Here is a 23,771-nt window from a genome sequence, read left to right as displayed (position 1 = left end):
AGTGAAGTGACAAGTGTTCTGAAAGCACCTGGAAGGAACAAGGCACCCAGAGTAGATAGGATACCAAAAGGGTTATGTCAAGCATCAGAGACTGAATCAGTCCAAATCCTAACAAGAATATGCCAATGAATATGAAAAACAAAACAACAGTTCACAAACTGGAAATGTTCAACACTTATTCCAGTCCCCAAGAAATGAGATGCAAAAGAGTTCAGCAACTACAGGATCATTCTACTAATTTCCCATGCCACTGTTCAAGGTTGCAATGAAGAATTTTACCCTATATGGTGTGAGAAATGCCTTACATTGGCTACCAGATAGCATCAAAGAATTTCAGAAGATTAGTCTATGTTTTATAGATGACTGCAGAGTCTTTGACTATGTGGATCATAAGAAGCTATGGGTGGTTCTGAAAGGAACTGGTGTGTCTCATGTGTAGCCTACTGCTAGGACAGAGTATGGAAAAATGGAATGTTTTCTTATATGCAAAGGCATCAGACAAGGATGTATTTATTTTCCTATCGGTTGAACAGAAAGGAAAGTTGGATTAGGATCAGAGGAAAGTGGTGGAAGACACATCAATAATCTGAAATATATAAAAGATACCATATTACTGGCAGCAAGGAGCAGTGAATTGAAATGACTCCTGATGAAAGTGGAAGAAGGAAGTGCAAAAGCAGGATAACAGCTGAACACTAGATAATGCAGATAATGACAGCAGAAGAATTATGCAACTTGATTACAATGAATGACTACAACAAAGACAATATAATTGTGAAAAGCATTACATACCCTGGCTCAGTCATTAATTCAAATGTAGACTGCAGCCAAGAAATATGAAGAAGACTGAGACTCGGAAGGGCAATGATGAAGGAACTACAAAAAAAGTGTAAGGATGCTTTACCAGAGTCCAAGGCCAAGATCACACACACTATTGTTTACCTAGTCACTATGTATGGGAGGGAAAGCTGGGCAGTGAAGAAAGATGACAGGAAGAATACTGATGTGCTTGAAGCATTGTGCTGGAGGAGAGCTTTATGAACACCCTGGACTAGCAGAAGGATGAACAAGTGGATCCTAGAACAAATCAATCCAGAATTTCCCCTAGAAACGAAAATGATGAAAGGCTGTCATGGCCATAGTATGGGAAAGCAGAACTTACTAGAGAAGTTGATAATGCTAGGGAAAGTATGTAGAAGGCAGAAGAAGAGAAAAGCCACAAAGAAAGCCACAGTCTTGAGTTTACAGGAACTGAGCTGTGCTGTCAAGAACGGGGCATTTTGGAAGATATTCCTTTGTAGCGTTGCCATAAGTCAGAGACAACTTGATGTCATATAACAACAGCAATGAAATCATAACTTTTATATGCTTTGTATAAACTGTTTACCTTGAAGTAATGCAGCAATTTGGAGTGACTGTTGAGATGGATGTTCTTTCAGAATATCTAAAACAGTTCTACCTATATTGTCCTTTATGTTTGCATCAATTCCTGAAATAGAAAAAATAAAACTGTATTATGGAATAATTAACAGCACTATCCTTATAGTGGCTGAAGGAGGGTTGCATGTAGTGGAAAAGACCTTCTGGTAGACAGGTCACTAGCAAGGGAGTTACATGGGGAAAGCTCCTAAGGCATCAGTGACTTACATATTGCATATGCAGGCAGCCTCTCCAATATGGTCTTTGCAGCCACCCTTTACAATCTACTGGCCACCCTCTTTTCACAAGCAATGGTCACTTACAGCTTTCTTCACTTTTTGACAGCTCTTAGGAGAAACCAAAGCCAAGAAAAAAGCTCTTCTCAACTTCTCTGGGTCAATGCCCATGAGGGGTGCTGGTTGCAATTTGATAGAAGATGACTCTCACAAGATTGCTATCAGGAGGAATGCCATTTTGGGCCAGTGAAAGCAACAAACCAGTCCCTCCAATATGGTATTTGGCACTAACTGTCAAATCAAAGATCATAAAATGCGATCTCTGGGATAGGAGGAATGAAAGAAGAAGGGGAAAACCTGTGGCAAGCATCAAAGGGCTTGATTATGGTGGTGCATAGGACCCTTCTGTGGAATCCCCAGGGTTTCCCACACAGGACAAGATGGAAGGAGAGGGAACGACCCATGATTAGCCTAATGATCTCCCAGGTGCACTGCGGATTGTTTCATGAATCCCACATAGTTTATTCAAAGGTAAGTTGTCATTATGTGTAAACACCCATTATCTTAGGACCCCAAGGGTATGGAATGGGAGGTGGTTCAGGCCTCATCAGTGAGGGTGTTCAAGGATAAGCTAGACATGCACATGGTAGGCATGTCATGAGCGGAGCCAGCTAGAGCCGGAGGTCAGATTAGATGGCCCAGGAGGTCCCTTTTGCTCAGTTTCTATGTTTCTATGTCTATCCAAGCATATGGTAATGGGAAATATGTTTCCTTCTACAAGAATCTTTCAGAGAGGAAACAGCAACCAAATTAAGAAAAAATGAAAGAAAATGCTTAAAATTAGAAAACTGGAGACAAACCAGGACTTGAAGAATAATTATACTATACCTGTTTCTAAAAGAATGCGTACAACATCCACCTTTCCAAACAAAGCTGCTTCATGTAATGCACTTCCTTTTTCTGTCTGGAAAAAATCAGTTAAAGATAATCTGAAATATCATACAATATTTTAACTCAAACAATTAGACACAACATCAGTAGGTCACCATTAACCACAGGATGCAACACTGACCTATTAAACACAAGATCAGAATAACTGACAACACAATTGTATGCATTTTTACTCTTATGTATGCCCCAATGAATTCAATAGGAGTCATCAAGTAGTGATGGAACCAAAATTCATAAGAACCTTGTTCAAAACATGAATTGTCCAGCTGGAATGCTTGGATGCTATCTGAACTGGAATGCTTGGATGCTATTTCCTCCTACTAACAAACTTCTTCACTGTCTGTATTCAGCAGACTACATACTCAAATACAGCTACTTGGTTGGTGCATGAAATACATTAACCGTGACCCAAGGAAGCTCTCAGTGATTACTATGAAACTCATATAATTTACAAAACAATATTGTTGTTTCTTGAATAAAAATAAATCATATTTCTGCACCATTGCCAATCAAAAATCCTACATAGAGAGTGCACATGTGATGTACACCTCCAATAATGGAAGTGGTTTGAGGCCAATCTCATAAGAGTACTATAAATTAATAATCTAGCAAGTTTGCACATGGCAAGTTTAAGAACCTGTAACTTTGAACTTAAATACAAGAAGTTCTGAGGAATTGCAGGTGAAATACCTATAGTTATGATCTTTCATCAAAATAGGTGTTTCAGAAAGGGAATGTTAGCAACTACTAAAGAAGCTCCTCTTTCAAATACAATGATGGGAAAGAAAAAGGGTTTTCCAGCCCAGGATCAAATTAGGTTACCTGCATATGGTACAGATCTTGCTCTTCGATTGGAATGTGTACAGGGAACCATTGCAAAACAAGTTCTACAACTTTAAAGACACTCTCACCAGAGTAAGTGTAATAATAATGCTAGACTGAAACACATATGGGTCTGTTCTCACATAATATGAATGGTTACAGCATAGTTACTTTTCTTACCTTGTGTTCCATGCTCACACGTTCATGAGATAACTACTCAGAAGTAGTCTTTGCACACTTCCATCTTCCTTCCAAATGGCAGTATGCATCTCATCAGCCCCTATGGCTGGGAACCAATCCCAGCCAGCACCACTCCTGCCTGTGTAACCTGTTTCCTCCCATTGGCCTGCATGCTTCCCTTGGTGTATTCTCAGCTCGCAGCTACTTCCCCCTGACCATTCTCCCCTGTCTCATCAGAGTAGCATGGTGGCTCTGTGGTCACTGGTCCATCCTCTCTTTTGGTGCACACTCACTGATGCCCCCCCACCTCACTGCTACCAGGCCCACTGGCTTGTTGATCACACATCTTGCAAACCAACTGCTTGATCACCCCACCCCTTTGTCCCCTAATCTTTTCACCACTCTGCCTCCTTGCCTCTTTGCTGCATTGTTGCTTGCTGCCATTCCAGCCTTGCAAGACACACATACAAGAGATGTCAGCTTTTTGAGACATGTGCATGTCTTGTGAGGCTGACACAGTGGCAAGTGGAGAATGGCAAGGGGGCAGTGTGAGAAGTGAATGCAGAGGCGAAGAAGTGAGGGAGCAGAGCAGTACAAGAGGTGGGTGATCAGCCAGGTAGCAAGGATGGCAGTGGAGCAGCCAGGCATCAGGGAACTGTCTGCAACTCAGTTGTTGCTTGAACAGGTCAGCAGAAATTGTAGACTGGAGTGGCCACTGTGGGAAAACATTGTAACTGGCTTCCCACATGATGAAAAGCAATGCTGAAACCAGGAACACTGGAACAAACTGTTGGTTCTCCAGAAGAATTCATGGTAACTAATGCCACATCTCACCATGCTTCCAATATTCACACGTAACGATAAGCTATTCCTGCCATAGGTTGTCCACTATGTCAGAACACAGCCATGTAGTTGTAAGCACATGGAAATGACAAACACTGAAAAAACCTTAATGCAGTTTGAAAAAAGCAGAGTATTGAGAAACAATGTGATTGGAATGTATGTTGTGTGCCCCATGCATGAGCCAGTTGTTACAGAATTGGGATGAAATATGGGTCTAGATTGGTCCATGGAAGGTGTAGCAGAGGTCTCAGAATGCAGGCAAACATTAATAAAAGAACTAGTTGGCCTAGGAGCTGGTAAGGATGGAATAGTATATGAACCAGAGCTTTTATTAAAAAATGAGTTCCTGCCAAGGACATCTGGTTGATATTATTGCTTGATCTTTAATGTTGTAAATTGCTGGCAGAGGAGGGAGGAGGGAGGCATCATCTCACTGTCAGGGCAAGGGGGCTAAGAAACTGAATTTCAGAGGATTTTTTTCTCTCCCACCAGATTCCTACTCTGTCAGAGGTCCCTGACCAGCTTCTAAGATCATTGCTGTGAGGAGAGTCATGTTAGGTATTAATATAATAGGGTTAGCTTTCTTGCTTTATCCAGAGGGCATGCCAAGTAATCCAGATGCCTGGGATCAGGACACAAGACAGCCTTGGCGAGTAAGTGTTATTGTTGCTATCCTTTTGCCCTTTCTCTCTTCTATTCTGTATCCTAGTCTCCCTCTGCCTTTCCTCTTTGTTTCAATTTTTACTTTTACTCTGATTTGTTCCTCAGATGAGTTGTGGTGCCAAATCTGGTTGAGTCTAAAACTGAGCCGAGTTCTGCTCAGCAGCAGAAGGTCAAAGAAGATGCCCTCTGGCCTTTCATTACAGAAAGCAGTGGTGGAAATATCCTGTCCTAGTAACAACTTTTGAGTATTTCCATTTAGAGCAATGAATGACTGTACTTCACATTTGATGGAAGAGATTATGACCCAATATGAAACAATATCTACTACTGTGTATTTTAACCATAGATTTAATCCCTTTGAGCCATTTGAAAGCTTAATTGGTATGGAAACTGTAAGCATTTTTGTTCTCAAGGTGGAAGCTACCAAATCTTGGTTTTGGGTCATGCAGCACTACAACTCTAAGAAAAGTCATCACTGTGTCCTACTGTGTCAGAATGCTTCAGGAATCTCAACTAGAAGATTCTGACTAGAGCTACTTTTGTCCTCTGATGGTTCTTGTATGAAGAAAATAATCCCAAATAAATTAACCAGGAAAGTTTGCTATTTGACTTACCAGAGAGAAAACACCACTAATAGGACCCAATCTTGGATATGAGTGCCCAGATGAATAAAGGGACAAATGAATGAAGGGAAAATGATCTTGACACCTTGTGACTTACTGGGCTCTGAATTTAAAGGTGACTTAGCTAAGATCTCTAGCAATCTGGTATGTTCATTATTTATTCTATCTTCTTCTATTTACCTTGCAGAAATGGAAGCAATAAAACTAAATTTTTAAAGTATTCTTGAATCATCTAAACAATAATTATTCCAGAGATTTCTAGTCTTAGTTTAAGTTTGGATAGAAAGGCACATTTGAATCAACCATAATCCTCTTGAAACAAATGTCTGCAAAACAACAGTCTGTAATATATTAATATCTGGTACAGCTTTTATGCTTTAGTAGGACATTACTTAGATTACTGTATTGCACTGAATGGTTTTAATTGCTCTGCACTTCCTAGTTTTCTGCCAGTATAGACATTTTTCATAATATTCTACTTATTTTGCAAAATAACATTATTGTAGCCTTTCTTTCCATTTTCATCTTCTGTGAATGCAAAATAAAATCAACTGCAATGCAACATTTTAAAATATATTTATCATTTATTACTTTCTATCACTCAACAAATATTAATACTTTTACTCAGATATTGTATTAGAAGAGGCAGCAAAAAACAGTCAACTGAAAGCAAAGGTTTTTCCACATTTCATATATTTGCTCTCTATTTAAGTTAGAATCTAAAAGTCTGTGGGAAAGCACACATTTTTGGGATCCCCATCCCTAAATCAGCCCCTGCAGTTCTGAATAAGCTTTTTCTTTAATTCCCCAAAATTTTGAAAGTGGCCTCTGATGCAGCACAAGGTCAGGAAAAATACTCCAAGAAAGTTCCAGTGTGCATTTCTATCCTATCCTTTCAGTCCTAACTCATCAATGGGTAGGTCCTAAGATATGTATTTAACAAAATTTTACATACACACGTTTAAAATATGCTGCAAAAGTAACTCCCATCTTATTCTCGGTCAGTAAAGACATAACCAAATTAAATGGCCTTTTCATCAGCTCCATAGCCTACTGATGACTAGCTAGCAAAAGTATGAAGTTGTCTCAAAACTGAGGAAAAAACCATTGAAAATACTTTTATTTTCCCTTACCTTTGCTGGATGCACAAACAGGCTGCTCTTAAATGAACTTTGAAATTTCGTATGATTAAAAAAAGGAGCAAGTATTTGTTATGTCAGAACCAGTTCCATGAAATATGCCTGAAGGCAAAAATAAGTCAACTCAGACACTAAAAACAGTGTAATAAACTGACCAGTCAGAAAGCTATCCTGTTCTGTCCAATCCGTATACTTTATGTTGTAATGTATTTTTCATAAACTATTTTGCAATATTTCATTATCTTACAAATAGCACTATTCTAACATATCTTTAACTAAACGTAACACAACAAAACTTTCTTTAAATAATTTCTTAAAAGTTCAACTAACTTGGCAGCTGACATCCATTCCAGCTTCTAGTAGCACCTGTACAACAGCTTTATGGCCATTACGTGCAGCAAGGTGCAAAGGAGTATGCTTTCTTGTGTTGCAGCTCATCAAGTTTGGATATGCATTTATTATCATCTTCACTACTTGCAGGCGGCCATATAAGGCTGCCAAATCCAGCGGAGTCTCTAATTTGTTGTTCCTTATTGTAGGATCTGTAAGTTCTTCAAGCAAAACAGCAACTACTTCTGAGTGTCCATACTGTGCTGCACAGTGTAAAGCTGTTTCATTTTCATTGTTCTGTTAAAAAGAGAAAAATAAAATGCCATGTCAACAACTGTATTGCACTTGGCATAGTTCATTTTTTAAGATATACTATCTGAGCACATTGAAAGAAATTTAATAGATATTACATCAGTAATCTTAGTTTTGCTAAAAACTTTAAATGAAATAGTTCTGGAAGCTCAGTTTCCTCTCTACATTAATTGATACAGCATCCCCCTTGTAAGAGGAGTTAAAATGTAACGACGCTAACTGCAAAATGAAGGCTGCCAATATTTAGAAATGCACACAGAAAATTAACATTAGATATAATTCCTACAATATATATATGAGTATAGGACTGTAAGCAAATATTAAACTATTGAAACAAACTCTATTCATTTTAACCATTAGAATGCAATGGTCCATCAATTTATGTATAAAGTAACTGGTAATTTTATTGTAATGGCCACCCAGATAGTGTGATGCTAATGGGCAGCCTTTCAACAAATTTAATAATAAATAAATAAATAAAGCTATTTCTTTATGGATACCACTTAAATACCTATTATCTGATGAAAAGCATAGTTACACAATCTTAATGAATTAACTCAAAAATCAGAATAATCCTGATTTAGAACCTAAGAGTAGAATGCCCAAGCAAAAATATTCTGCTCACACAGTGATAGCAATGATTTCCCTGCTTGTGTCCCCAAAAAGGTACACTGGAGACAGGGCCGTCTTAACAGCATTATGGGCCTCGGGGCAAAGCAGTGTACTGGGGCCCCGACAACAACTACAACTAGTGTTAATTTTGGAAGTTTTCCAATTTTCCAAGGGTTAACATACACAGATTAGTATGGGGCCCACGGGCAAGTGCCCATCAGGCCAATGCCTTACGACAGCCCTGACTGGAGAGTTTCTTGATGCTACTTTTTGAGGGCTACTGCAAATTGCAGACAGGCAGAAAATTGGCAGTATTCCACCCACACAAACAGAAGACCATGGAGTTTTTACATCCATTCCAATATATTCAACAATTCCATTCTATAGGCAAATTACACTATTTTGAGATATAATAAATATCATAAGAATGTACAATTTCATATAAATATTTCACAATTATATAAGAAACTGTACTTGTATTTTATAAATAAAATGTGTAAAATGAGGTACGATAGGTTTTAAAGATTTGTTAAAAATAACAACACATACCCAGTCATTACAATTCCCATTGGTCTTTCAGTCATTTATATCATATAGTGATAAAATATCAGATTAGTCTATAATCCTGTATTCACTTACCTGGGACTAAACCCCACTGAATTCAATGAAACTTATTTCTGAATAGCAATGTTTGGATTGCACTGTTAAATAAAACTTTCTAAATAAGAACATATTACAACAGAGATGCAGAAACACTGAGTAATTATCTCATATCCCTAAAAATGTGAACAGACAGGGGGAAAACCCTTTACCTACAAAACACACTAAAAGCCTCGGTCATTCATATTCATATTTCAAAATGAGAAAAAGCACATAGCTGGAATAGTGTAGCATTTTACATTTCTGAAAACCTATCTTTCTTTAATCATCTTTAAGCAATGATGCAAATTGTACCAATTCTTGCATACACATTTAAACTACCACTATAAGTAATTACTTTATATAAAATAAAACAACTATTGGAACAAATAGAAGAACTAGCTAGGCATAATAAGGTTTCCAGTTGTATATCCTCACCTCCACCTACAAGTACTGTATTACAATTGTTTGGGTGTTTTTTAAAGGCTGTTATTCTAATCATGTTTGGTCCAAATATTACATTACTGGTGATGATCATATTTGTGGATTTGGCTAATACCTCAAGTAAAATATGGGCAGAAGCTTTTTTCCTTACAGAATACAATATGTGGAAATTACCATTAAGAAACAGATTTGAATGGGTGGGTGGAATATAAGAAAATGGTTTTGCTAATCAATGTTGTTGATAAATATTCAAGGGGATTATCATGAGGATGAATTGGCAAAGACAGGTATATAAGATTGAAAATGCTCTTTATATGTTAGTTCACACACAGAAGCTTATTACCTGTCTGTCACCATACTCAGTAGTCTAAGCAAAGTGTGAGTAAGCTGAACAGTGAGGGCAATAGTTATTGCAGTCATAAAGTATCTACGAAGTGATCGGTCAATACTTCCAGGGGAATACAAAGTATGGTTAAATCCAGTGCCATATTCTTTTGGTGGGTCAAAATTTTGATCTTATAACTTAAAAAAAAAAAGATTTCAAGCTCATTTCTGCCCCCTCACCACCCACCTAATATTTTTTTCCATAGAAGAATAGAGATTCATGGCAAATAATATGCTGCTATATTACAAGCAAGGAAAAAATTATTTTTGATCCATGATTTCTACCTGGTTATTAAGAATGTATATTACCTCTAACAGAGTTACCAAGAAGGAGCTTGATCCTGTATTTCTAATACTAATTATATTTTAAATGTCATTTTTTACACAAAAGTAGGTTACTAATTAGGTAATTGTCAAACAAGCAAGCAATGTACTTGTTCAAAACTTACTGGAACATCGTTTCAGCCACAAGCATAATGAGTACACTATAAGCCATGCATGCATAATTGTATGCTTCTGACAGGCAGTGAGATTCACAACTGCCTAATGTGAAAATAGAGGGACTTATATGGTAATACATGTGTGTAATTTGAAGGGACAAAAGATAACTCAAAAAGCAGACATTGAGATTAGGTAATATATTTACCAAATTCAATGTACATGGAGAAAACTAGAGCAGAAGAAATGGAATAGCATGTTGCAATAAAATTCGGAAGGACATTACCTGGAACTCAAGATGCAGATTGAAACTGACTAAAACTGAGAATGTCTAGTCAATTTCAATCTTGTGTCAGTATCATTGGTAAAACACCTCTGTTGCAGTTCTACTGCAACTGCTGAGTAGACCCTAAGAAATAGAAAAAGTAGAAGAGGAGGGAGGGAAAGCAGAGACCGAGAGAGAGAGAGAGAGAGAGAGAGAGAGAGAGAGAGAGAGAGAGAGAAAGAGAGATAAGGAAGATAGGAAATAACAGATGCACAAAGTAAGACACACACAAGAGGGTAAGAAAGGATGGAGAACTGGAAAATCGTTGCTAAAATCTTTTGTGTTCTTTCATTGCTTTCATCTTTGTGTATTACAGGTACTAGTAACCAGTGGAATTATAAATGTTTTCAAGACCTAAATTTCTGTAACAGCATCTTGACTAAGTGTTATGTTCACAAATATTGACAGTAATATAAAAAATACAAGGACATAAAAGTAAACCCTTTAAGCCCCAGGCTAATTTAAGTGGAAACATTAAGGATGTCCTTAACTCCTTCTCATGGAAAACAACTGGATTTTTATATTGTATGTTGGGGTTAACATAGGAAAAAAACATAAGAAAATATACTTGGCCCGATTATAATTTTTACTATTAATGAAACAGTTTAATTAATATAAATCTTAAAAAACTGTAAAGTGTCAGTGGGATTTTCTATTTTGCTTATAGTGCTCTTAATTTGGTGGCTTGAAGTTAATCCTAAACCACTGTTTATTGCTACACATATGAGGGGATGGATCATACTCCATGCTAAGTCATGATTTACATAGATCATCATATCCATGAGCAGAAAGAAGTCCAAACAAAGCCTTTGGCTTGCATGTTTCATCTCCCCTCCCCTCCTCCTGTATAGCCAAAGAAGAATAGACCAGAATTCATTTTCATTTCAGAGGATTCCAGAACTTGCAAACCAGAATTGTGCTTTAAAATAAACTCTCATCAATTGGTAATCAAGTCAAATACAAACTGGCTTGGTTTTTTTCTGGCTTCTTTAACAAACTAGAGCTTGCTTTAGTTCAGTTCCTAGCTTGCATACATCAAGACAGAAAATGCTAAAGCAGCTCTGAATCCTGGTTTTTTCTTTCTCCAAGCAGTGTGGGAGGAGCCCAGCACTTCATACAAGCTCCTTTCTGGTTAGATATGTAGCAATAAACCATGGTTTAAACATTATATATGCACATAGTCAATATCATACTGAATAGTTCTCTAAGTAAGATGTCATCTAATTTGTTCAAACATTTTACCACTTTATCAATATACAGGTTTATATGAAATAAAAGAAAGCAGATGGTCCAACTTGATGACGCATTCTATACTAATCCTAACTTCCAACCAATGACAACTTTTAAAAAAATAGCTATTGCCACCTCTGAATAGACTTCCTTAAGATATCATTGCATAGAAAGAATAATTTTTTACCTAAATGAAGAAAAGAAAAAACAGAAACAAAATTAACTGCAATGACAGAAAACCACACAATGATTATATGCTCCATGATAGATAAGACGGTAATCCTACAGAGATTCTACATAATATTTAGATATTTACTTCCTGTGTTATAGTAACACATTAATCTTTAATTCCAATATGCATTACTATACTGTTCCTTTGCATTACTCTCACAAATACTGTTTCTGTGGAAATATGAGTGTGGTATATTGATTAGAGTGGTGGGCTGGCATTCAAGAGATCCAGGTTGAGTTCCCATTCTACCATGAAAGTACAGTGGTACCTTGGCTCATGAACTTAATTCATTCCAGGACTCTGGTCATGACACAAATTGGTCATGAGCCAAGTTAAATTTCCCCATAAGGTTCAATTTAAATAAGGTTAATCCATTCTGGAACTTTTTTTTTAATCAGAAAAATGTGAAGCAAAGCGACAAAGAACAACAAAGATCGGGCCCATCTCCCTACCCCGAGCACAAGTGCAGCCATCTCCCCACTCCCCGCTAGCACGACTGCCATTGTGCCTGTCATCCCTGCATGCACCCATCATCCCGATGCGCTGTGGGGGAGAGACAGGCACAATCGTGCTGGGGGATGGGAGATGGCCAAGAACGTGTTTGCGCTCCTGCAAGAAAGACAGGCACAATCACGGGTGCGCTTGTGCAGGAAAGATGGGCATGATCTTGGCCATCTCTCCCCTGCCCCCAGAAAGATCACAGCCATCTCCCCAGGGAGATGGCTGCGATCATGGTCACCACCCAATGCGGAGTTCATGACCTGAGTCTAAATTTTTATGAAATTTTTGTTCGCGACCCGATTTGGTCATGAACTGAGGCGTTCATGAGGCAATGTACCACTGTATCTGGGTGACTTCTCAGCTTAACCTACCTCATAGGGTTCTTGCTGTGAAGATAAAGTATAAAGAAGTAGAACCTTGTAAACTTCCTTGAGTTCCTAGCAAGAGGAAGGAAGGAAGGAAGGAAGGAAGGAAGGAAGGAAGGAAGGAAGGAAGGAAGGAAGGAAGGACTGAAGGACGGAAGGAAGGATACAAACTAATGTAATAATAATATTACCTTTGGTACTTCTAAGAGTTCTATCTTTGTATTATCTGCAATCTCTCAAATTCATTTTTTATTCACTCACAGTAACCCCTTCCTTTGCCATTCCTATCACAATCCTAACAGTTTGCTGAAAGTATCCACCTAGTGACTGCACCAATAGTTGTTTCTGAATGTATTCCTATTAGACTCTGTCACACCTCCTGCCATAAGTAAACCAATACTCTACCCTCTATTCAGCTTATGCAGTTCCCTTTCCTGTTTTCCAATTTGTACTTTTCCTCACTATCTGGAGCTAGCATTCTCAGATAATAAACTCAGTAGTGAACTATAATGCCATCCCTCTACTGTCAATTTATAGCCATGAATGTAAAGATCTAAGCTATATCAGCCTCCTGCCATTCCTATGAATAGAGCTTCCTTCATCATTCTGGAATGCCATATACTACAATTTGAGACCGAAGTAATTTGAAAAATGTAGTTTTATCATTATCAACAGTATGAATTAGACTACTAAAGGCCACTAGAGGGCAGAACAAGAATGACAGGGGGACAAAATCTTTTATTGCTGCAAGATGGGACAGTCCTAGGAGCAAGGCACACATTTCTCCCTATTTTTCATGCAAGTGTGTGTGTGTGGGAGGGGGGGGTAACATGTTTTCCTGAATCAGAAAAGCATGAGCTTATTATTCTACTTTTTGCAATTATTAAGAAGTAGCTGTGGCAGAATATTTTTAGAGGAAGCACTCAGAAGATGTATTAAGGATACTTACACTGAGAAACCAAAGAACAGTCTTGTCTAAATATAAAGTAATTCCAATGTTCTGATTTATTTAGTTAGCAAAATCTAAGTTGTGCAAGCTGGTTCTAAAAGGCAGAGACAGATCTTACTTTCAATTGCTTGAGAGTCTATTAGTCAAATAGTCTGTTTGTGGTTACCATATGAATGCTCCCTAACATCAAGGAATAGGAGAGAACCATGTGTCTGAAATTGTAAGTAACAATGAGCTGGGGTCAAGATTTATCATGCTTAGAGTAGACCAACTGAAGTCAATAAGGGAACATTAATAATAACTAACTTGATTTAACTGGGTCTATTCTAAGCAAGACAAAGTATGGATCTAATACTTTGCCATAACGAGATAAAAAACTTTAGGAGAACCAAAGGAGCACATTGCACATATTCTATATATAGCAAAATAATGTAAAGAATTCAATAAACCAAAGATTACATTTTTGTTTCATATCATAGCAAATAGAACTGGCAAATAAAAGATTGAGCTAAATACAGTATAATACTTGTTTTAGGTGCTGATGTTTGCCCATTTTAAGTGGTATCAGATCCATATAGCTCCACAACTCCACAGAAATAATCATTCTTACTCCTTACCATGGATACTTTTAAACATGAATGAGCTTATATCTTACAGATATAAGAACAATAGGATACTTACTTGTATTTTCTGAAGACATAAACAAAGATATTTAATAACTTCACCTGTTCATTCACTCTGGAATGTGATGGCCCATGATGGATAAGAATCTTCACAATCTCTACATCTCCTTTCCAAGCAGCCAAGTGTATAGGAAAATACCCTTTATTATCTGCCACATTAGTGGAAGCTTCATATTGAAGTAATTTGATTACCACATCCCTGAAAAATATAATCGACAGAACTTAGGACTGACAGAATTATTTCTTTCTAAAGCTCATGTATTATAGCACATATTATCAAGCTATACTAGAAACCAACAACATCATTCAGTCATTCAGATGACTCTGTCATCAGTGCTAGAAGGCTTCTATAGTCTAAACCAAAGAATGTGCAGTGGCTATGATTATTATATCTGAATGCCTCTTTTAAATGAAACATAGAATAAGACATTAAAAGTTACATAGCTGCCTTGAGTTCCAATCACTGGTAATAGGTGGGATATAATAAATTCCATAGTCATAGTATAGGATATACCTTAGAATCATAGTATGGGAAATACCTCTGAAAGTTAATTACTAGATTCTTAATGATATTAACAGATCTATGGTCACATCAATATTCTAAAAGAGCAAAATGACATGTCCCATGACTCTGATTTCCTAGAGCAATTCCTGTGTCTCAGGCCCTAACACAAATTCCATTTCCTTTTTATCTATCTTTTCTTCTTTACATCTTTACCTCCACAAACATCTTTTAAGTATCTTCCTTTGATCTATGCATTGTCACCATTGTCTCCCTATTGACTTCCTTCCAATTCATATCAAGCTGCAGAAAATGTATTAATGCTTCTTGAAATTTTCATTAGGGAATTCCATTCTTAGACTACACAATGCAATATAAGCAAGGGTTGCAAATATTCTATATGCTACAAAAAACTTTTTTTCTTACAACAAAATTAAGGATATTGACTAAAGACATGCAGATTTATTTGCTTCTGGAACTCACTGGAGAACACTGAGTCTGCTCCATACTACACAACAGTCTCGGTAAATCAAATTCTTAACACTACAGAAAACAGAGACATGTTAATTTAAGATATAATGCAATCAAGGTGAGCAGGAGCTTCTGCACTTGGAGGCTTATATTCATCCAGAGCAGAGCAGAAGGAGCAGTAGTGGCAATCTTTGCCCCCCACCCCGCTCTGCAATTTTTCTACAGGCCATTTTAGAAAGGAAGGGAAGAAAGGCTGGGATGGCTTCAGTATGCTGTATCCTGAGTGCCCCTGTCTCTTCCTTGCCTCTTTAACCTCTCTATGTAGCTAATACTAAAGTAAGCATGCAGCAAAAAGTAGTATCAACATGTCTGCGGTCATTTGGCACTTACTTGTGTCCATTCAAAGCTGCATGGTGTAATGCAGTGTACCCTGAACTATCTGTGCAGTTTATATTTGGTCCACGCCAAATGCTGAAAATAAAGCAGAAATTCCATTATGGTTATAGTTTGAATGAGCAAGCCTCTTTTGAACATTTTAGTAAGTGATATGAAAAAATGAAATGACAAAGTAAAGGCACCATGCTGGAAAGCACGCTCATTTTTTTCTCATCAAATACCAAGAATATAAGGGGAATCATATGTAGGTTTAGACATGAAAGAGTTCTACAATTCCCAGCATTCTCTAGCTAGCCAAGCTTGCTGGGGAATGCTGGAAGCTTTAGGGCGTCTGCCTAAATATGCATAAGAATGCAACCTAAATACCATATAGGGAGAGTTTAACAAAAATTGACTAGTAACTTAATTTTAAAAGTAGATTAACAAGAAAAGGCCAATTCAAACAGGAAAACCTAAGCTGTGAAGCCAATGCTACTTCAGTTTTATTGGAAGTCAGTTTTTCCAATTTTTCTATCTCAGAAAGATGGTCAATTTCCTTCCATCTGAAAAGATATATTTGTATCATATAGGATAAATTTAAGCACATTTACAGTGAATCTTAATTATAGAAAATAAGAATAGAGCTGTTCTCTAAGGAATGCTGGGCTCAAACTCTTTATAGGTCTTAAGCAGTGCCTTAAAAAGAAGAGAAAGGAGAGCCAGTGCAGATACTGGAATGCTGTTTCTGCCTGTGGTGCGTTTCTTACCTCCTAGGAGTTCCAATCATCACTCAACATTTCCTTATACAGAATATTTCTACTAGTCTAATTTCATTGCTACAAAGTTAAAGATTGTGCTAATACTTAAGAAGAAGCAGAATTAGTCAAAAGCACTCATGGCCATCACAGTTTACTGGAAATTCAAGTACAGATATGCTCAAGAAAGTGGCTGTGTTCACACATAACAACATTGCCTTGCTGGAAATTGTGCAGACACAGTTTGTTAATAATTGTGAACTCTGCATGTATGGTGGAATGTGGCATGTATGGTTTCCATGAATCCTCATAGAGAATCACAGGTTTGTTGTAAGGTTTCCATGCTTCATCATTGCTTGTTATGTGAATTCATTTACAATGTTTTTCCATGGTTTCTACATTTCTCCCATAGAATTTGGTGGCAAGAGCAGCTGCCACTGCCACTGACTCTCCAATCTCTGCTTTTCACTGTCCTGTTCTGCCTAGTAACTGGTGAGTCAGCTGCAGACATGCTCTGAAGGGCTGCCTTGTGCTATTTTTTCCCTCTCTCTGCACACTGCCTGCCCAATGCCCAGCTGCAGCTCTGGAATCTCAGTGGCAATGGAGTATCATGGTGTGTCACCTCTAGCAGCAGTAACCTTGGAGACAGGCATGCTTATCACTCCTGTTTGGTTGCTACAGTCTGCCTGAGTGATGCTATCAAACTGCAGTGCCTTTGCTCTACTCTTACAACCAATGTTCTCTTCTTGTGAAAGTTGCCCTACACTAGAGAAACAGGCATCACCAATAGGGTGTTGGCCCTGAAAGCCAAGGTCTCCTGTTATCCTTTCCGCACCTATCTTGACCCTGGCATTCCTGAGGACTATCAACAAATCACACCGTCCCCCCACCCCCACCGCAGATGTAGGGCAAACACCTTCTTTGCTGCTCTCCAGAAAACTTTCCCAGGCAGCTGCCCAGATGGGCATGCTCAGGAAAGTTTTTCCATCAGGACACGCTCCATCTATCCCTGGTGTGGCCTACCCACACAAATGCCCTCTGTGTGCCCCTAGCAGTGTTTGCGAGTCCTGCACATGGAGGGGCATGGACATGAGCAGTGAAGGAAAAAGAAGAGTTGGAAGTAGGGGTGGGTGTGTTTACACATTGATACTCCAGAAAACTTTCCCAGGCAGCTGCCCAGATGGGCATGCTCAGGAAAGTTTTTCCATCAGGACACGCTCCATCTATCCCTGGTGTGGCCTACCCACACAAATGCCCTCTGTGTGCCCCTAGCAGTGTTTGCGAGTCCTGCACATGGAGGGGCATGGACATGAGCAGTGAAGGAAAAAGAAGAGTTGGAAGTAGGGGTGGGTGTGTTTACACATTGATACAGTCCAAAGAAGCAGCAGAGACTAGGCTGCTGACAATGGATTGTTATCATTACCTTTTGGGCTTCCTCAATGGAAAGAGGTTAGGAATACAAGACCAGTTCCCAAAACCTACCAGACCACCTGTCCCTTGATCCAAACATTGGTACCAATAGTATCAAAGATTCTAGAAAGGTCTGACCCAGCCTACAGAGTGCAAGTGCCCTACTGATCTCTAGCCAAAATCACTTAACAAAGGTATAAGTAGCATTCCACATCTGGGCTCACAGACTAAAAGGCATCCAGAAAATGACCGAATCAAGGAAAAAAGTTAATGGTAACCAGGTGTGCCTGGAACTTAGAAAAACAACACTGTGGTTTGCTAGTAAATCTATAACCCTGTAACATATGTAAAAAAGGAAAGAAACACCATCCTTTCTCAATGAGATGGTAATAACACCAGCCCATCAAATACAGTGGTACCTCAGCTCACGAATGCCACAGTTCACAACCAAATTGGGTTGCGAACAAAAATTTCATAAAAAATTTGACACAGGTCGCAAACTCTGCATTGGGTGGCAACTGCAATCATGGCCATCTCCCCACCCCCCTGAGTGAGGAGATGGCCATGATTAATCATGCAGGGGGCAGGGGGGAGATGGCCAAAATTGCACCCATCTTTCCTGCATGAGTGCAACCACTATCTCAGTCATCTTGCCCCCCCAGCACTATCGCGCCCGCCTCCTCCCCCAGTGGACCCATGTTCACACCTGTCTCTCCCCCCCACCATGCCTGCGTTCGTGCCCATCTCTCCCCCCCCAGCGTGCCTGCGATCGTGCCCGTCCCTCCCCCCACAACGTGCCAGGATGACAGGCATGTGCAGGGATGAGGGGCACGACTGCGGTTGTGCTGGGGGGGCGGGGAGATGGCCGTGCTTGTGCTCGGGTTGTAGGGGTGAGATGGTCATGATCTTTTTTGTTCTTTGTCACTTTGATTCACATTTTCCTGATTAAAAAAATAGTTACAGAATGGATTAACCTTATTTACATTGAACCTTATGGGGAAATTTAAGTTGGCTCACGACCGATTTGGGTCATGACCAGAGTCCTGGAATGGATTAAGTTCGTGAACCAAGGAACCACTGTATTCTATTATGACTATAGTTTACTAAGCAAGATAGACTTGGATTCAGCTGAAATTTAGTTATTCTTTATCCCTGATCTGCATCAGTAGCTAAAACAAACAGCAACTGAAAGAAGCAAACAGAAGAACATCAAATCTCCAGCACTCAGTGTCTCATCTATATTGGTTCAAGCCCCCAAAAAATACAAATAATTTTGCCTGAAAACATAGTTACAAATTAATTGCAGCATGCTTTTTTAATTACTTTTTCTTACACTTATATCCAGCTTTTTTTCCTCTTGCAAAGGAAAGCAAAGATGCTTACTTATAAGATCCCACCACCCCCCACCCGCTGCCTCCATAAGGACTGGACGTAATACTCCTAAAGTGCAGTATTCCAAAGTGGTTATCTCAGACTCGGAATCTAAATTGAAAGAAAAGGTTGGGTCAGAATTTTTAGGTGAAATGTCAAGGGCAATAAGTCTCAAGATAAGCCAAGCATCTGGGGAGGGGTATATCATAATGTACCCTCTCAGCCAACAGCAGCTCAAGAAAGCTTGCCAACTGAGTAAGGTGTGAAATTCCTTTTCACTAGGAACTTCACTGAGGGTGAAGTTAACTCTATTTGGTTGGGAAGGGAATCAGTTTGAATTGACAGCTATGCTCACACATAATGCTACGCAAAGCTGTAGTTATCACAGGCATGGTATCTCACCCTTTGACCTAGGTTCACATGTTTACATAATTTCCATGCCTTTTCACCTTTCCTTCAAATGGTAGCATGTATCCCATCAATCCCTGTGGCTGAAATCAATCCAGCATGCGCCACTCCTGCCTGTCTTGCCTGCCTCTCCCTCACTGCCCACACACACCCTTGGGTGTGACTCCAGCTGTCTGCTCCTGGTTTTTATTTGCTGCTAGGTGGAACAGGACAGTGAAAAATAGAGGCTGAAGCATCTACTGTAGCCACAGCTGCTGTTGCTGCCAAACTCAATGACAGAAACTATTAACCATACAAAAGTTTGTAACTGGGGTCATATATAACAAGCCATGTTGAAACCTTATAAAAGACTGCTGTTTCGCTGCAGTTTCATGGAAACCAAATGTGTCATGCTTCAACATAGATGCTGAATTCACACATAATGACAAGTCATACCTGTACAGTATCCAGAATGCCTTGTGTGTGAATACAGCCAATGTCTTTGCCTGAGAGGTAGCCATTGATGTCTGAAATACTCCTTTTGTATAACAGTCTAGTTGGCCTGCTTTAGCATAATAAAAGAAATGCTGTATTTAAAGGCATCTTGTCTTGATCTGTTTGAAAGGAGAATTTCGGCAGACTATCTTCAAATATATTCTTCTCTATTATATTTCAGAACCACCATGTGAGATAGGTTAGGCCAGAAGTCAGTGACTAGCTCAAAGTCACCAGTGAACTTCATAGCTAAGTGGGGACTAGGACTTGGATCTCTCCAGTCCCACTAAGCCACTATACCATACTGGTTCTCAAATTCCTGGAAGAAGCCACCTACATTTAGTAAACTATTGTTGTGCATGTGCATACTGTCAAACCTCCAGTGCACTCATGAGAGATTGACCATACTATTTTTAATTATTCAGATTCCACTTGTGAAACTGTGCAGCCACAAGCTGAGGCTCAGGGTCCTGGAATTCAACTAGAGGAGGAAGTTGAAGAGATTAGCCCACGGGCAGATGGGGATGCAAATAAATATTGACCATGGGAATGATGGGGAGTTACAGCTTGCAGGAGGGGATGTTGAAATATTTCCAATGAAGCCCAACCCCTCTTCAGAGGTGGAGCTGGTGGCTTGGTGCCAACACCAGCGAGAAGCCCAACTAGGGGAGTGATGGGTAGAACAGAGGTGTGCCCATTTCCAAAGTGTGCATCATGCAGGGTTGGAGAACAGATGGGTTCATTAGGAGAGCTTTGGAAAATGAGCAGTAGATAGGGTTCAACATACTACTTTGTGCATGCACAGGGACTTATGTGAAACAATAATTATGAAGCATAGAAACTGTTTGAGACATGCTGGTTGGAGGGAGAAACATGGCTCACAACAGTTATGAACCAGATGGAAGAGTTCCATATGGAACATTTCAGGCAAAAGAAAAACTTGGGGGGGGGGATTCTTTACACCCACTGTTATCAGAGAAAAGTCTTTTATAAATAACTTGTACTATATCTTGTCAGATTTGGCTCAGATTGAGCAACTGAGCTCTTCAGTAATCTCTCTTCCAGTTTCATATGTTTTATAACTTTCATAAACCAAGGAAACAGCTACAAAATATTGAGGAAAAAATGGTCTGGAGCCAACTAAGAAAAATGGCCAAACTTGCAATGACATAGGCCAACCAAACCACTGGAAGGGCAGCACCAACACTATTAGTTATATCCCTCCAAAATGGTGGGGGTCCAATATTCTTCACAATTCTCTAGGAACAGGTAATTCTCAATGGTTCAACACACCGTGAGGACACAGAATGATAAGTATAACAGCTGGTTCATACTTGCTAGTAACTCCCCACTCCCATATCAGCACACTTGGAACATCTGAGTTTGCTACTAAACTGGAGGCAAGCTATTTATGCAATTGCATCAGGTCAAAAAAGTACCAATGCTGTCACAGAAACTGCACTTCTGGTATATTCAGTTTCCATGTAATGGGCCAATGAGACTTCCAAGTATTCAGTTTGAGGCTATGTCTTTCCTGTAGATAAAAATTCCCAGGTCAGAGTCAGGCCTTAGGTAGAGCACAAGTCATACTGTAAATTTTCCAGCTTGTGCCTCCAATTTGCCTGCTTTGTAAATTTGTCTTGTGCAACATTCCTATCCAAGGCTAAATTTGATTCTTGCTTCAGTTCTGTGTTATCTCAATTGTTATATTTTTGGCTCCTGAACCTTGCTTTCTGTTGACCATTTTCTTTATGCTGGTCCTACTTCTAAAGCTCTTCCAAACTCACTGGCTTATGAACATTAAAAAAGCTGTGCTGAATCAGACCAAAGTCCATCATGTCAAGTATTGTGTTCACACAGTGGCCAACCAGCTGCCCACAGAAAACCCACAAGAAGGACCTGAGTGAAACAACTCTCTCCTGCCCACGTTTCCTGCAATAGGTTTGCATAGGTATATTGCTTCTGATACAGGAGGTAGCATCTGGACATCTAAACGAAAAGCCTTATACTCCATGAATCTGTCTAATACCTTTTGTAAGACATCCAAATTGGTGCCCATCGCTACATCTTATGGAACTGAATTTCACAGTAGCTATGCACTATATGAAGAGGTTCCTGTCAGGATCTTAGGACAACTTATGACTGACCTTACAGGGAGTTTTTCTGACCAGTACATCAACAGCATTCCCAGTTGGTCCTGATCACACAACACCAAATGTCAGCTGAAACTGGAGAAAAGTAACAAATCTTCTAAACAAGAAAACACATGTTTTCTTTTGTTTGCTTTCCTTAGATCAAATGATACAATTTTACACAGCACTTAATTAGTTAAGGAGAATGAATGTTCTCACAAGAATTGTTAAACAGGTAAACAAGAAAATAGCTAACCTAAAGACACATTTAAGTTATGGATTGATTCCATAAAGCAAGCCACAACCTTACATGTTCAAGAATTGTTATGGATAGGGTATTTTGGAGGGCTTTCATGAATAGGATCACTGTAAGTCAGAGACAACTTGATGTTACATAACAACAACAAAAACACTTTACTAGAAGTATTACATAAAGCTAAATATTGAAATATATGTCAAATGATGCTGATAAAAGAAATACTGATAAAATATAATGAAGCTGGCCGCTGAGACAAAACTAAACCCCAATTTAAAGAACATAGTTTCTGGAAAAGTATACTAGAAGCTGCACTGTGAAAGAATGGCTACCTTTCTTTTAAGAATGTATGTCATCTAATGTTCTCAGGGCTAAGGGAGTCCAGAAAAAACAAATTGATCTCAAAGGCTTTCTTGCCTGAAGGAACAGCTTTAGGGTGCTTCCAAATAAAGGACATCTACTGCTACCATTCAACAGCTTTTCCCCCTTAATTGATTTTTCTGATAAGAAAAGGGGTGGAAGAAATGGAGAGAAGACATTTTGGGAAAATATGCAAGGGTTACAAATTGAAGGTGTATCCCTTGAAAAGTACTGTAAATGAGGCAAAATTATTCCATAAGAAAGGACTAATCTGCAAGCATCCTATGCTTAAGCATAATAACCACAAGTAACTATATAGGAGAATAATGTTACTAATAGTACTAATAATGATGTTTTGAATGAGATATGCCCCATACTGATGTATCAATCAAACCTTAGAAAGGAATATTCAGGCACAAGTTAATTGGAATTCTGAGGACAAAATAATGATGGATCAAAACAAGCAAATTCAAAGTAATAATCACTCTCCTGACCTATCGCTGTTAACAATTGAAAACTAATCTATACTGGATTGCAGTATACTAGGCCCCTTCTTGGGTGTACACTGTAACATTCTGGAGGGGTTTGTGATTGCCAGAGAAAATGAGAGCAGTACTAAGAGGAGGCCAGAAACTCTTGCCAGGCTGGACTCCTAGCAAGATCACCCAAGGAAGAATGGTCAAGCAGAGACACCAGGCTAATTACCAATTACTTCAAGGCGGTTACAGATTTCCTCATTATCTGCTCCAGAATTTTCCCAGGGACTGATGTCAGACAAACTGGTCCTTAGTTCCCAGGATCCTGCTTTTCACCCTTTTTGATGATATGGACAACATGAGCCCTCTTCTAGTCATCAAGCATTTCATCCATGCTCCATGAATTCTCAAACAAAATAGACAGTGATTCTGAGAGTTCTTATGCCAGTTTTTGTATCACT

The 23,771-nt window shown here is 39.0% G+C and overlaps 1 protein-coding gene across 2 annotated transcripts in view; it reads right to left on the bottom strand.

Annotated features, from left to right (window-relative positions):
• Positions 1–23,771, bottom strand: part of ANKS1B (ankyrin repeat and sterile alpha motif domain containing 1B) — a 325,003-nt gene that overhangs the window by 282,416 nt on the left and 18,816 nt on the right. Inside the window, exons 2-6 of one of the 2 annotated variants that reach the window (XM_044454764.1) lie at positions 15,684–15,764; positions 14,363–14,519; positions 7,207–7,503; positions 2,544–2,619; positions 1,388–1,489 (exon numbers count right to left, since the gene is read on the bottom strand). In XM_044454764.1, the coding sequence (XP_044310699.1) occupies positions 1,388–1,489; positions 2,544–2,619; positions 7,207–7,503; positions 14,363–14,519; positions 15,684–15,764 (713 nt within the window). Of the gene's footprint in view, positions 1–1,387; positions 1,490–2,543; positions 2,620–7,206; positions 8,875–14,362; positions 14,520–15,683; positions 15,765–23,771 lie in introns of those variants that run through there. The other variant, XM_044454762.1, reaches the window with a different exon arrangement.

This window comes from Varanus komodoensis, unplaced genomic scaffold, assembly GCF_004798865.1.
Source record: "Varanus komodoensis strain SLA01 unplaced genomic scaffold, ASM479886v1 scaffold8, whole genome shotgun sequence".
Taxonomy (NCBI): domain Eukaryota; kingdom Metazoa; phylum Chordata; class Lepidosauria; order Squamata; family Varanidae; genus Varanus; species Varanus komodoensis.
The sequence above is the reverse complement of the archived record's forward strand: the minus strand, read 5'-3'. Positions and strand labels throughout refer to the sequence as shown.